Source organism: Copadichromis virginalis, linkage group LG7 (genome assembly GCF_057382275.1).
Source record: "Copadichromis virginalis isolate Kocher_CV1m ecotype Utaka linkage group LG7, C_Virginalis_male_GT1.1, whole genome shotgun sequence".
Taxonomy (NCBI): Eukaryota; Metazoa; Chordata; class Actinopteri; order Cichliformes; family Cichlidae; genus Copadichromis; species Copadichromis virginalis.
The window spans coordinates 59891362-59907620 of NC_140624.1; the positions used below are offsets into that span (position 1 = coordinate 59891362).

Consider the following 16259-nt stretch of genomic DNA (forward strand, 5'->3'; position numbering starts at 1 on the left):
CCTTTCGTACAATAAAAATAAAAGTAATGTCCATGCTGTGGATGCTACTATTTTTCTCTTTACGGACATGCACTATAATCAACTGACTGTAGCACAAAGCGGAATTAATAAGCAGAATTGGCAGCCAAGCAGGCTAATAATTCCAAGGAATTGAACCAGTTTTCTACTAAATTTCCATCCCTACTTGTCAGACTTAAAGGTGACCCTTTGGGTGCATACAAGACATTTTGGAAAATTTCATATTTCCAGTTTTTTGGGAATAGCTTGACACATCCTATTCAAACAGGACTGTGCACCAGCGTGCAAAGTAAGGTCCATAAGGACATGGATGAGCGAGTTTGGTGTGAAAGCACTTGGCTGGCCTGGACAGAGTCTTGATCTCAACCGATAGAACATGTTTGGGATGAATTCGAGCGGAGGCTTTTATCCAGTATTGGTGTCTGACCTCTTAATTGTGTTTTTGGAATAATGGTTGAAAATTCCAATTAATAAACTCCTAAATTTATGGAAAGCCTTTCCAAAAGAGTTGACGCAATAATAGCTGCAAATGCATTCAGACAGACAAGTGAATACTGACTCTTTAACATGTCCACTTTTTATGATAACCCACAGAACACACACACACACACACACACACACACACACACACACACACACACACACACACACACACACACACACACACACACACACACACACACATAAGGTTGATGCTTATTGTGCAGATAGCTGGACCTGTCGGACGTGATGCAGAGGAAAAGGTCAAAAATTCAACAAAGCTGAAAATGCCCAGTGTACATTAAAGAAAAGTTGCTGGGTCGCTCCTCCTTTGCATACAGAGCTCTTTAGCTGTCAAACTCCCTATGGCACAAATATAAGCAATCACAAACAATTTTGTCTTCCTGGACACACACACTATTTTGTCTCCATTTTCTGTGAGACAACTCTGATTATTAATTAACTACTAATGACAAAATAAAAATGACAACTTAACCTACAGCAACTTTAGTAACTGCTCATATTTATTTAGACTTCCTCTCTCCTATTGAGTTCTCTGAGCTAGCTTCTATATTTGTTTAGTTAAAAACATCAATATGTCAGTTTTATCCAATCTTGACTAAAGGCATTTGACTACATTTCTGCCTGATGACGCGAGAGCAAACAGGTTAATATATAGGTCCAAATCACAACAACAGTTGCCTTGAGGTACTTTAAATTGTAAGGTAAAGACCCTACAATAATACAAAGAAACAGAGAAAAACCCAACAATCATATGATCCCATATGAGCAACAGTGGGATAGGAAAAATCCTCTGTTCACAAGAAGAAACCTCCAGCATAACCAGGTTTAGGGAGGGGCAACCACCTGCACCAACTGACTGGGGTTAGGGGAGTAACACAGGACAAGACTTGCTAGAGGGCCAGAGATGAATAATAATTAATAACTGAATGCATCATTACTATGGTAGGATTTAAGGTCACCTGATCCAGCCCTAACTTTAAGCTTGATTATAACAGAAAGTTTTAAGCCTAATTTTTTAAAAGTAGAGAGGGTGTTTGTCTGGAAGCTGGTTCCACAGAAGAGGGGTCTGAAGGCTAAAGGCTCTGCCTCCCACTCTTATTTTGTCTGAGAGCAATGTGTTCTTATGGAGTGATATGGGTCTCATGGGTCTCATTATTGAAGACCTTTTATGTGAGAAGCAGGATTTTAAGTGATTTTAAGTGATACTGGATTTGACAGGGAACCAATGAAGGCAAGGCAATATAGGAGAAATATGTTCTCTCTTTTTTAGTTCCTATCAATACTCTTGCTGCAGTATTTTAGGTCAACTGAATGCTTTTCATGGAGTTTTTAGGTCAATAACGGAAAATAACGAATTACAGAAGTCCAGGATAGAGGTAATACACACATGAACCAGTTTTTCAGCATCATGCTGACAAAGTGTGTTTCAGTTTGTCACAGTGTTACTGCATGCCAAAGTAATGCCATTCAGAGTCAGCATCTGGTTAGATACCATATTTCTTAGATTTTAAGGAGTACAGTAACCTCAGTTTTATATGAGTCACTTGCCTGTCCTGGTTTCATGGATAGGCAAAGTTGCGTGTCATCTGCATAGCAGTGAAAATGTATGCAATGCCTTCAAATGCTACTGCTTAAGGGAAGCATGTGTGGAAGTATGAGGAACTCAATAATTAATCTGGCAGTAGCTCAGGTGGTACAGCGGGTCACCTACTCACTGGAAGGTTGGTGGTTTGATCCCAGGCTCCTCCAGTCTACACGCCAAATATCCTTGGGCAAGATACTAACCCCATGTTGCCCTCCGATGCATCCATCGGAGTGTGAATGCGAGTGAATGTTAGATAGAAGCACTAAAAACCTTAGATAATGCAGATGAATGCACGAGTTGTATAAGGACTTTGAGTGCTCAGTGAGAGTAGAAAAGCTCTACATAACAACCAGTCCATTTACCATTTAATCTTAGTGTGTGAAAAGGATTCTCCATTTAATTGGAGTATATTAGATAGATATAATTCAAACCACTGGAAGCAGTACCTTTAATACACTAAAAAAAGAGCATGTTGGATTTATTTAATTCAACAGTGGACATTGGTTGCACACAATTGTTTTGCTTTGGCAGAAACTTAAATCTGTAATCAACACAACTTATTCATATGCAATAAACCTTTTTTGTTTTGATAAAACGTGATTGAAACATGTTTAGATGAAGTATGTTGAGCTCTTGGAATATTTTAATCCTTCACATTTTTTTTCATTTTATTCCAATACTATTCTATAACTTTTACCTGAGTACTACTTGGTCACTTAAATACTACTTGTTGTCTTCATATTACATAATGTTCAACAAAGTCTAGAGTCTGGTTAACATAAAAATTGAATGGATTTACAATGACCACCATCCTCCTATCTTTATCCGGGTTGCAGAGGGGCTGGGGCATAACCCCAAAATGATAGGTTAAGAGGCAGGGTATACCCTGGACAGCTCACCAGTCTATCACATAGAGACAAACAACCATTTGCATTCATGGGTAATTTAGAATCACCAATTAACTTAACTGTAATTGCATGACTTTTAACTGTGGGAGGAAACCAGAATAACCAGAAAGAACCCACTGCAAACTAGCCAAGTTGTGGATTTGAAAACTAGGACCTAGGACCACCTTGCCAGAAAGCAACAGCACTATCCACCATGCCACCAATCTAAATAGCGATAGCGTACATGTAGTGTGTGTGTAGTTGTCTGCCTCTTATGACTCCAGTGATTTTCCTGCAGTTTGAAATCTCATGTGATCTTGTGAATTTCATGAATCCCGCAACTAACCACTCTTACTAGATTGTATCATGTCAAATCAACAAGAACAAATTAAGTTGTTGAATTTCTTACAGATCCTACATGATTTAATTACATTCACCATAGAAACATGAAATTATTTTTTTTTCAAATTACAAGTTAGAATTTTGTAAATGTAACAACCACCTAATGTCCTTTTCTCGGTATACTGAAAAAAGTAAAGGTGGCTTCTCGACTTGACTGAGATTGAAGCCTTCCTCAAACCACGATCCAAAGTGCGCAATGAAATCATGTGCAGTGTAGCAAGATTTAACATTGCTATATTACTGACTTACTTCACTCAAACATGATATGAACAATTTAATATACCCTCTCTGCATATCATGTAGTTTCTGCACTATATAATTACACTTAACTTTAAAGCATGAGGCAATTGTGTTGAATACACGCAAGATGCTTACATAAATCCAAGAGATGACCAATCCCTTTTTTTCAGTGTACATACAGCATGCTTTAATCGCTGTAATAAATTATAATGGGCAATAGTATCAAACTGAGCACTGAAGTCTAGCAGGACAAGCAAAGAAAGGAGTCCACTACCAGAGCTACTGCCATCTTGAAGGCCTGTGGTACATAGCCAATTAATAGACATAGGTTGATCATATTTGAGACCGAAACAAATATGATTAATGGTAGGACTTCTTTGAGCAGTCTTGTAGGAATGGAGTCCAAAAAAAACATTGATGGTTTGGAGGAAGTAATTATTGAAGATCAATTTGAGAAAAAATAGTGATTTGCATGTGCATAATGATATATCTGTGAGGTGGTTCTGAGTAATTTTTCTCTAATGGTTAAATTTTTATTTGCGAAGATGTTCATGAAGCCATTACTAGTTAACGTTAAATATTTGCTTTGCTCTGACTTTTTGTCAGCCTGGCTGCAGTGCTGAAGAGAAACCTAGGGTTGCTTTTAATTCCTTCAATCAGTGATAGTCAGATGTTCTAGCTTTATGGAGGAATTTTTACAGAGTAATAAAACTGCTTTTCCAGGCTAAATGATGAGCTTCTAAATTAGTGAGATACCATTTCCTCTCCAACTTACAAGTTATCTGCTTTAAGGTGCATATTTGAGAGTTATACCAGGGAGTCAGGTACTTCTTATTGGAAGCTTTCTTTTTCCGTACAGTATCCAGAGTCGTACAGAGTAAAAATGTAAAATTATTAACAAAATAATCAACCTCTATGGGAGTACCAATCAGGTATCTGCTCTGCACTGTGTTGGCACAAGACAATGAAGATGACAGTGGATGAATTATATCGTTCAATTCAGTTGCAGCACTTTCAGAAAGACATACTGTGATGAAATGTAATCCATTATTGTAAATTTAAATGTTAGGTTTTTGTTCTTTCTTTTTTTTTGGGGGGGGGGGGGGGGGGGGTTGTTCGTTTGTTTGTTTTCTTTTAGCAAATACTGTTAAATGTTCAGTTTCTATGTCAGAACATATCTAGAGTGTGATTAAAGTAGTTTCATTCACATTTTGAAAGAAGCCAACTGAGTCTAGTAACAGATTAAATGCCATGTCGAGGCTGTAATTTTTAGCATATACATGGATGTTAAAATCACCCACTATACTTATTTTTGTCTGAGCTGAGCATTTAAACAGATAAACTGACCAAGACCCAGGTGGATGGTAAATGACAACAAATAAAACTCTTTTTTGAGTTTTCCAGCTGGGGAGGACAAGGCTAAGTGTCAGGCTTTCAAAGTAATAAAAATTATACCTGTGTCTGTGGTTGATTAACAAGTTGGAATCAAAGCTTGTTACCACACCTGCTCCTCAGGTTGTGCTTCGAGGATTGTGACAATTTGTACAACTCAGGTGTGTTGATTCATTTAAACTAACAAAATAATCGGGTTTCTGTGAGGCAGAGTAAATTGATTGGTGATCAATTATTAATTCATGTAATATAAGGGCTTAGAAATGACAGACACCTAATGTCTAAAAATCCACATTTTCTCTTTTGTGCAGTTGTGGATACTACTAATACTGTTTTCTTTGCGATTATTGCAATATAGGGAGAACATGCGGCTGAAGACGTCACTCCTGGTGCGATTGGAGAGGAGACCAGAGAAAACTAGAGAGTCCGACATTGTTTTGGCAACGTTAGATACTAATTTAGTGACCTCTGATTTCATATTTCCCTCAAATTTCCTTCTGGTCCTTGGAAGGTTGCTGGTGTTTCCAGCTTCACATCTCAAAACAGAATCTTTAATTATCAGAGTTTGTTTCCCAGCAGGTGTTTTGCCGAGTGGGGAAAAACAATTAGACACATGAATGAGTTGATGCAGTGTACTGGGGGGCTTCTGTTTAGGACTACACTCTGGACAATCTGCTAACTGGCTACAGGGGTTTTTCGAGGGTGCAAAGCTGGGACTCTAATTTAGAGATCTGGACCTCCAGAGCTGCAAACAGGCTACGTTTATTACAAGTATCATTACTAAAGAAGGCCAAGGAGGAGCTAAACACCTGATACAATGAGCATGAGCAGTGTGAAGTGGATGGGATACTTTACAACAGCAAAGGCTATATGTGGAAACAATGGCTGGAAGATGTCATGGATGGGTGGAAGAATGCCCTGTTTAAGATTTTATAGCATTGCACTTCTGTGGTTTGCCATTCCTGAATCCCATAGTAATATATCTGTTCAGGATACTCTCTAGAGTTTTCCTATTTTCTGTGAAATTGGTGACGATCGGTAGTGGGACTCTGGCTCTCTTCGGTGTTCAGGAAGTGCCTGCATTTGCTGGGCCTTTGTTTTTGTTAAAAGGGAGATTTTAAAAAGCTGAAAACATGGTTTGTGCTTTAAATCTTTGTGACCAAGATGTGACCTTGTTTTTGCCCTCCTTTCATGCACATATAGGTGTGAATGAGCTTCTCTCCAGTCAACTGGTTGCACTGATTAGGAATGCATGACTAAGGAGCACAATCTCTCATTCAGATCCAATCATGTGTAAAATCTGACAGATAGAGCTTACAAAAACTAGAAGCAAATGAGGAATTCTGTCTCTAACAAATCAACTTCTCTATTGAATGATCTAGCCACATATTAACTACTAATATTTAAAAATCTGCTAAATATATTTGTCTGACAACAGCCTAGTAATTAAAGTAATGGTTATGGACATGTCTATGTTTTCTCAATATTCTCACTTATTGTTTTCAGTCCTGTCACTGTTGAGAACACAATATAGCACCTCCCTGAAACTTCTTTTCACTCATGGCATTTCTAGGACCTGCTCCTCTTATTGGTTTGTAAAAGTGAGAATCCTCAGGACTCCTCAGGACCATCAAATAAATAAACAAATAAATGTTGAGAAAAAGAAATATCTTAAAGAATATTTTAAATATATGTATTTTTAAAATAGTTCTCCATTTTTTTTTATATCCCTGTGATTACTCTTGCAATGTAATCTGTTACCTTCTCTAAAACAAAAGTGTTAAGTGTGTTTGTACTCACCCCATTTGAACATCATCATTGTCAGCAGCACCGTCTTTAAATTCACATGAACTTTCCCCAACTCCATAGCACAATCACAGACCGGGGTATGTAAAACCACAAGGAAATATCAATTTGTTTTTCAGTAGAAAAAAAAAAAACAAGTGAAGAAGTCCTACAGTAATGGCATGTTGCTGTGCAATGTAAAGGCTCCTCGCTGTGTTGCGGTTGCCCCAATACTCATGCTTGGATACAGACTGAAAGCCCTCCCTGCTTTAGACTGGAGCATAATCAGCCACGTGAAAGAAAACAGGAAAACATGAACTGGATTAGCACCTGCTAATACTGTTTTTCATTCAGAGGCCCTCAAACCGTTTAACTGTCCCACCTAGAAACAGAAAAAAGTAAGAAAATATTATCATCTGTAAATAATTTTTCCTTCAACAAAAGCAAATGGTAAATGGAATGGTTCTTAGAAGCGCTTTAGGGCAAATCTTTGAATTCTGCAACTTTTTGTGAAAAATGTGTAAAACCTGTTCAATTCACTTCAGATAAAGATAAAGAACTTCAAATACTAAAGTGGAAAAGCCAACCATTCCCATTCAGCAGAACTTGGAAACAGTTTGAAGAAAAATAAGGAAGGCTGGCCATCAGCTTCAACCATTTGAGGTGAGGTGACAGTCCACCCAACTGACAGACAGAAGAAATATATGAGAGAAATCCACCACAGCAAAGATAATTCGGAAAGTTCTTAAACATTTATCTATTTTTCTTAAATTTTGTAGTCCCATTTGACTAATGATTCTAGTTTATGCAGCTTTTATCCTTGGTGACTATTGAAATAAAAGTCAAACTCTTCAAAAATAACAGCACAAATAGGAGTCTACAGTTATTTCAAGATGGCTGCCAAGTGGAAAAGCATTCTTGTGCAAGGTCTATGACAAGTTCAATAACATAACAAATAAGGTAAAATTATTACTCTGAAATCAGCAAAAACTGAATGTAGAAGCTTCAAAAACAGAGTTTCGGTATTGTTTTGTAATAGTACATCTCTCAAAGGTACATCTCTTTGAATGTAGCCCTTTTTCTGCATGAGACACCACAATACCCGGGGTTTTTTCAATACATTTGTATCTACACTCAACTCTAAACTAAAGGCAAAAATGCACCCACAATAAATAAAAAAGAGATATATATATACTTGTTTGGTTTTGACAGTGGGTGCATTATATGGATGGATTTTCTAATTTACATCAGTTCCAACATCTACCAGTTACATTTACACCTTAAAGAAATAAACTAACTGTGTATTATGTAAAACTTGTAAAAATAAATAAATAAATGTGGGGGTTTTTTTTTTTCAAAAAAACAAAACAAAACAAATAAACCACTGCCTGAGCCTTGGTTGCAAAAACACATTGACAAATTAGCACTCAATGACTTTCAGGCGAGGTCATGTTGGTCTGTATGTGTAGCCTGAATGATGTAAACCATTCAGCCTGCTGCATTGTGTTAACTTGTACAGTCCAGTGAATCCAGGCCAGGGTTTAGTCCCTGGTCGATTAATGTCGTTATCAGCTTTAGTGGCTCCTTTGTAGTGTGGAGCTTAGCAGTCAGACATCCACCAATTAGCCAGTTAGAGACTTGTCACTTCACTTGTTACAGCCTTAATGCCACACTCCACCTTAAACATTGGCTGCCCCCAATACCTTACCCTCTAATGGACAGATTTGGATCAGTGAACTTTATGTCACTAGCACGTGATCTAGATATTGTGTACTGTAACAATGAGTGCACTGGAGGAATGAATAAGATCAGGATTTAAACAACAGACTTGCCTGAAAACAAAACTTTGTTTAAAAAAAAATAATTAAAAATTCAAGCGTGTGCGTTGTTTACATGCACTGCTGAGAAGATTCGTACAGATTTTTAAAGCAATATTTGTAATACTGTAAATGAAGACTCCTTGGTTTCAAGGATACTCAGCAGACTTCATGTTTTTGTTGTAATACCTATTAGGGCTGTTCGATATAACGATATATATCGGATGACGATATAAAAACGTCTATCGTTTCATTTTACGCTATCGTTTGTTTCGTGCTGTCGCAAAATAAACTGTTTACGGCAATATTTTTTCATCGTTTTGATGGTCACTTTAGTGGCTATATCAATTTCTTAAAGTTCTCTCTTTCTCTTATATTTTATATAACCACACTACAGACGGACAAGCGCCTGTTTTTATGCATTGTGGTTAGCAACAACGACGGTAACAGCATCGCGTGTCCGCTTGTTTATGTTCCACATAAACCTTTCACAATAAAGCTCAAGATCCTGTTGAGACTTTTCAAAATCAAATATGGTGTGGCAGCATCATGCTCTGGGGGTGCTTCTCTTCAGCAGGGACAGGGAAGCTGGTCAGAGTTGATGGGAAGATGGATGGAGCCAAATACAGGGCAATCTTGGAAGAAAACCTCTTGGAGTCTGCAAAAGACTTGAGACTGGGGTGGAGGTTCACCTTCCAGCAGGACAACGACCCTAAACATAAAGCCAGGGCAACAATGGAATGGTTTAAAACAAAACATATCCATGTGTTAGAATGGCCCAGTCAAAGTCCAGAACTAAATCCAATCGAGAATCTGTGGCAAGATCTGAAAACTGCTGTTCACAAACGCTGTCCATCTAATCTGACTGAGCTGGAGCTGTTTTGCAAAGAAGAATGGGCAAAGATTTCAGTCTCTAGATGTGCAAAGCTGGTAGAGACAGACCCTAAAAGACTGGCAGCTGTAATTGCAGCAAAAGGTGGTTCTACAAAGTATTGACTGAGGGGTCTGAATAATTACGGACACCCCACTTTTCAGTTATTTATTTGTAAAAAATGTTTGGAATCATGTATGATTTTCGTTCCACTTCTCACGTGTACACCACTTTGTGTTGGTCTTTCATGTGGAATTCCAATTAAAATTGATTCATGTTTGTGGCTGTAATGTGGAAATGTGGAAAAGTTAAAGGGGGCCAAATACTTTTGCAAGCCACTGTATAAAAGCTGAATGGTAATCTTTCTACAATAGAAATCAAATATTCTCCAGAAAGTTCTTCCCATATCTGTTGCAGAAGTTCCTATAAATGTGTGGTACTTGCAGGTTGCTTTGCTTTCACTCTTCTGTCTAGTTCATCCCAAACCAGCTCAATGGGGTTTAGAGACTGTGCTGGCCACTGTTTTCAAGCTTTTTTCCTGAGGTAGTTCTGGTATAGCTTTGACTTGTGTTTTGGGTCATAATCTTGCTGTAGGATGAACCATTGACCAACTAGGGACATGTCAGAGGGTATTGCATGGTGCTGCAGAATGCTGCGGTAGCCGTTCAGGGGACCTCTCAACTCTGTACAAGTCACCGACCCTGGATCCAGCAAAACAGCCCTAGACCATCACAATTCCCCCACCAGTAAGGAATATACTTTTTTCTCACATGTCCATCACTCCTACTCTCGTCTGGATTATTTTTTGGTCAGCAGCTCACTGCTGAACGACATTTCAGACACTGAGATTCACCCTATAGCTGTCAGCGATCATGGTCCTGTATCTTTAACACTAATGCACAAGAATAATACTACGCCAAGAAAAAACTGGAGATTTAATATATCACTACTTAAAGATGAAGACTTTATTAAATATTTTAAAAAAGAGTGGACTTCATATTTGGACTATAATGACACTCCCGAAACATCAGCTTCTGTTCTATGGGAAGCAGGGAAAGCTGTGATGAGAGGTAAAATAATTTCTTTCTCATCACATAAAAAGAAAAAAGAAAACAAAAATATTCAGGAATTAGAAAAAAACATCAAATCACTAGAAGAAGCCTACGCATCCCACCAAGATCAGGAAACATTGAACAAAATACGCAAAACAAAACTAGAATTAAATGAGATAATTGATAAAAAAAACAAAATTCTTAGTACAAAGACTACGCCTACAAAATTACGAACATGGTAATAAATCTGGTCAATTTCTAGCAAACCAGCTAAAAATAAATAAAGAAAAAACAACTATATGTGCTGTTCAAGATTCATCTGGGAACACATTATATGAACCGATACAAATAAACAACATTTTCAGGGATTTCTATAAAACGTTGTATTCACCACAAATAAACCCATCTAAAAAAGAAATTGATCAGTTTTTGGACAATATAACTCTTCCAAAATTATTGGACACTCAAGCAATGGCACTGGATTCACCACTGACACCAGGTGAACTCCAGGAAGCCCTGATAAGTATGCACAATAATAAGGCTCCAGGTCCAGATGGCTTTCCTGCAGAATTCTACAAAGAATTCTGGTCGATTCTAGCACCAGTTTTCTACAGAACGTTGTTGGAAATTAAAGAAAAGGGCAGACTTCCATCAAATATGAATTCTGCAAACATTAATCTCCTGCTAAAACCAGGCAAAGACCCTGTATATCCCTCAAGCTATCGTCCAATATCCCTTATAAATGTAGACCTTAAAATAATCTGCAAAGCTCTCTCAAAGAGACTGGAGAAAATAACCCCCCTCTTAATTCATCCTGACCAAACTGGTTTCATAAAAGGCAGGCACTCATCAACAAATACACGTAGATTACTTAATTTGATAGACTACTCATACAGTAAAAACCTAGAAACTACAATATTCTCTTTAGACGCAGAAAAAGCATTTGACAGAGTTAACTGGAAATTTCTATTTGCAACTTTACACAAATTTGGTTTTGGATCCTCTTTCATAAACTGGTTAAAAATATTATATAATTCCCCAACAGCTTGTGTTAGAACAAATGACCAGACATCCTCCAGCTTCTGTCTCTTGAGGGGCACCAGGCAGGGATGCCCACTCTCCCCTTCACTATTTGCAATTTTTATTGAACCACTAGCAGCAGCAATTAGACAGAATTCAGTAATTAAGGGCATAAAATGCAAGAACGTGGAACATAAAATCAGCCTTTATGCGGATGATGTGTTACTCTTTCTCCAAAATTCACAAACCAATATCTCTGGGGTGATTGAATTGATAAACTCTTTTGCAAGAATATCAGATTACTCAATTAACTGGTCAAAATCTACAGTCCTACCGATTAATTGCTCCTTCCATAATTCCTCTTCTACACCACTGCAATCGGGAAATATAAAATATTTAGGTATTAATGTTTCTCCCAAGCTTGCAGATCTAACTAAATTAAACCATATCCCACTTTTAAAGAAGGTAGAAGATGATCTGGCTAGATGGAAATGTCTACCCATATCACTCATGGGAAGGGTTGCCGCTATAAAAATGATGGTCTTACCAAAAATAAATTATTTATTCTCAATGATCCCAACTAAACCGCCACAAGATTGGTTCAGATCTCTAGATTCATGTATGTCCAAATTCCTTTGGAAAAATAAACCCCCACGTATAAGCTTAAAAACACTACAAAAGACCAAGGATAAAGGAGGATTAGAACTACCTAACTTTCAGCACTACTTCTTAGCCAACAGGCTTCAGTTTATCTCAGGATGGCTAAAACACACCCTCTTAGATGAACCTTGGCTAGATGTAGAACAAGCACTCTGCAATAATCTAGAGATCTCAGACCTACCATTTATCAGCTCAAACATCCAACGACATGAATGCTTTAAAAGCATCAACATCAGCTCTTCTCTGACAGCATGGTGGGAGTTTCTAAAATTGACGGTGTCTTCATTAATCCCATGCAAACGTACACCTATCTGGAACAACCCTGACATATTACAAAACAATAATATGATAAACTTTTCAGATTGGAGTGATAAAGGAATCAAATATTTAGAACATATACTAGAAGGAACAGAATTTATTTCATTTGACGGACTAGTTACACAATATGGGATCAACAAGAAAAGATTTTTAGAATATCAACAAATTAAATCCATAGTAAAAAAGAAATTTAAACCGGGTCAAGTTGAACTACAAACACCACCAAGTGTGGTTCAATTTCTTAGTCTTAAACCCCCCAAATTACTATCCAAAATATACAGAATGCTTTCTAAAACAGATGAATCAATATCACTTCCTATTGCAAAATGGGAAGCGGATTTATCAGTTAACTTAGACCTAAACTTCTGGTCTCAGATTTGCTTAAAAACCTTTCATCTAATTAGAAATCCCAGTCTTCAATTAATTCAATACAAAATATTACATAGAGTGCACTATACAGGTCATCGGATGTTCAAGATGGGCTTTACGTCTACCAACAACTGCTCACACTGCCAAACCAATTCACCGGACAATTATATCCACGCTCTTTGGTTCTGTCCACCAGTTCAGAAGTTTTGGCGCGAGATATGTGAAGACTTATCGAAGTGTCTGAAATGTAACATTCCAACTTCCCCCTTAGTGTGTTTGTTGGGCAGCTTAGATAATGTCACTTCAGAAAAGAATATCGCCCATATGGTTTTCACTGCCCTATGCATAGCCAAGAAAACAGTCCTCATGAACTGGAAAAATAAAAATAATCTTAATTCTAACCAATATAGAAATTATCTATTAGACTACATTAGTCTTGATACAGCCTCTGCCACCACATCAGATCAATTGCTCTGGGCTCCTTTGATCAGCTCCATCACCTAGTGGGGGTGGGGGGTCATAGTTTGGTCCCGCCTTCACTGTTGTGATTGGTGTGGGGGTAGGGACAGGCTTAGGGCGTCGGGGGGTTCTCCGGAGGCATCTTCCTTGGGGGGCTCAACCCGGGGTAGCGGTCATGTCCGGTTAGGGGCTCTGTTGGCTCTCAGGTGACTGTTTCCTCGCGGCTGCGTGCAGCGGGGCTAGGGGAGGGTCTGTGCTGACGGACGTGGGTTACTGACCTGGTAGCCTGGCTGCCCCTGGGTGGGTCCGGGATGGGCGTGAGGTTCTGGGGGCGCTCCGTCTCTGGGCTGGGACCCGGACCGGGCCTCGGGGGCTTGGGTCCTGGTTGGTGTGTTGCCGGGGTTGTGGACGGGTGGGTGCATGGGGGCCCGGCCCTGGAGCAGGGTGCCGCCGGTGCATCGAGCCACCTGGGGGGCTCTTCAACTGGTGGGGGAGATTGTCACATCTTGCAGGAGCTTTCCTCTCCTCAGGAGCTCCCTCTGCAGGAGGGGGAGATACAGGAGAGGTGGAGGAAGATCTCAGCCTGGGTGTTTATTGTCTTATGTAGTCTGGAAGATGAGTGGATGGTGGGGTGGGTGCAGTTTTCTCTGTGGTGGGGTTGGGTGGACTGTCCCGGGCTCTGTGGGGCCGGGCGGCGCTGCTGCACTGGGCCCCGGTCTGGATGGGCCTGGGCCCCCTTTCCCTGGCGGGTCGCGGAGTGTGGGGGTGCCTACTGGGGTCAGCGGGGGAGCTGGCCCCAGGGAGGGGTCACTTGCCCCTCCCTTCCTTCCCTCCCCATCTCCAGCTGCCTCCCTCTTCCCGCTCCACCACAACCACCCACACATGCAGGGCCTTGGAGTAGGGGTATGTCACCAGGGTGCAGAGGAGGCTACCCCCCCCTCTGTCCCCTTCTGGCTGCCTCTGCCTCAATTTTATCCCACAACTTAGACATTCACATTACTCACACTCTCATTACACATACATATAGGATCTTGGGGGTGGGCACGATACACGGAGTCCAAAGTACCATCAGGGTGTACACCCCACCCCTGGCATCGTTGCCCACCTCTCAATTTTAAATACACATAGACATTGAGGGCTAGCAGGAGGGACCATGCGCTTACCTGCTGCTCTCTGGCAGGTAGCTCCAAGCCCTCCTGGGTTTTAAATGCACCTTAAAACACACATGCATCAACACTACAATGAGCGGGTGGAGGGAGGTTTGGAGTCTTCTCTCACCCCCATTCTCTGCGACCTGCTGGAGCAGGGGGGCTAGGAGGAGGAGTTGGCCGTCCGACTGCGGTCTGGAGTGTGGAGCCTTCCTGCTGCTGTGGAGTCGGGGCGGTCTGCCTCCCCCCACCGCAGGGAAAAGGGAAACACCACCTGGGTCTGGGTGCAGTTCCCCCCTCCAGGGGCGGGGGCACCTAGACCCGGTTTGTAGAGTACGCTTGGGGAGTGTGATCGTGTGTACAACGTCTTTTTATGTCTGTCTCCACGTTGGTTGAGTGTGTAGTAAGTGCATATGAGAGCATGAAGGTGGGAATGGATGTTTGCATCTGTGTGTGCCTGTATGTCTGTGTCTATATGTGAGGTTGGGTGTCAGGCGCCACCTCTCTGGGGACATCTCAGGCCCTCCAAGGTTTGGAGGCCTATCTCCCCCTACCACCACTTCCCCTGCCAGTGGCGGACTCCCTCAGACATCGGTGCGTTGGTGGTTCTTTGTGTCCGGGGGTGGGCGTCCAGGTACACACCGGCTCACTCCTTGGCGGCCGCTTATCGGGGCCTGGAGCCTGGGGCTCGCTCGGGCCACTTCGGAGGTGGGGTGCCCCCGGCTTCTCGGCCTGGGGCTCGGTCACTCAGGTGCAGCTGGCTGCCGGCGGAGCTCACGGGCGCGTCACTGCAACTCCCCCTGGCTTCTGCTCCGCGGCTGCTGAGTGAGCCCTCATCTGGGACTCTCCTCAGCTCTTTCCGGGACAGTGGCGCAGCTGCCCCTCTGTTGGTCTTCCTTGGTCTCTTGTGTTCTGGGGGCCTCTGGATGTCTGGAGTTTTGATCTCCTCCACACCTGCTTCATGCCCTGGAGGACGGGGCTGTGGCCCCCCCACACCCTCTAGCAGATTATTACATGAAGGAACCTTTTAAAAAACAAAAAACAAGCGCGTCCATGCTCACAGGTGTACACACGGGTGATCACACCCACAAACTACACCCTTTTTGGCTCCTACCTCAAAGTACACTGTGTTCTGTTGATCTTATGTGCTGCACAATAATGTTTAACATTTAGTATTTACTGTCATATTCCCATATATCATTGTGATGTTGTTTATTCTATTACTCTTGTTCTCTTCTGCTTGCTTTCTTTTTTCTTTCTCAGCAGGTGACCCAGGTGATTGATATATGCATTTTTTTTCTCTGCCCGTTCTGTTGGTTTTTGTCTTTTGCCCTTCTCCCCCGTCCCTCTTCTCAGCTGTTTCTCTTTCCCTCTTTCTTTCTCCCCTTCTTTCCCCCAGTCAAGTCTGTCCCGTATTCAGTAAGTGAAAATAAAATAAACAATAAAAAGTGAATCAAATGGACCATTACGGCAAGGCTGGGATGGTCAGTTTGGTAAAGTAAATCCGTTGGGCATCTTTCTTTGCCTTTAGACAACAATTCTGAGGGCAAAAGAGCCAAACGGGACAGGCCAAAAAAAAAAAAAAAAAAAAAAAAAAAAGACCATCACAATTCCTCCTCCATGTTTGGCAGTTGATGCCACACAGTGTGGAACCATCCTTTCGTCTACTTGACGGCATACAAAGATCCTATGTGATGAGCCGAAGATCTGAAATTTTGATTCATCAGTCCAT

The 16259-nt window shown here is 40.9% G+C and overlaps 1 protein-coding gene across 1 annotated transcript in view; it reads right to left on the minus strand.

Moving 5' to 3' along the window:
* The window catches only part of crb2a (crumbs cell polarity complex component 2a), a 45809-nt gene extending 38914 nt beyond the window's left edge, over positions 1–6895 (minus strand). Inside the window, exon 1 of the mRNA XM_085464523.1 lies at positions 6829–6895. Within this exon, the coding sequence (XP_085320649.1) occupies positions 6829–6895 (67 nt within the window). The remainder of the gene's footprint in view (positions 1–6828) is intronic.
* Positions 6896–16259: the final 9364 nt, after the last annotated feature.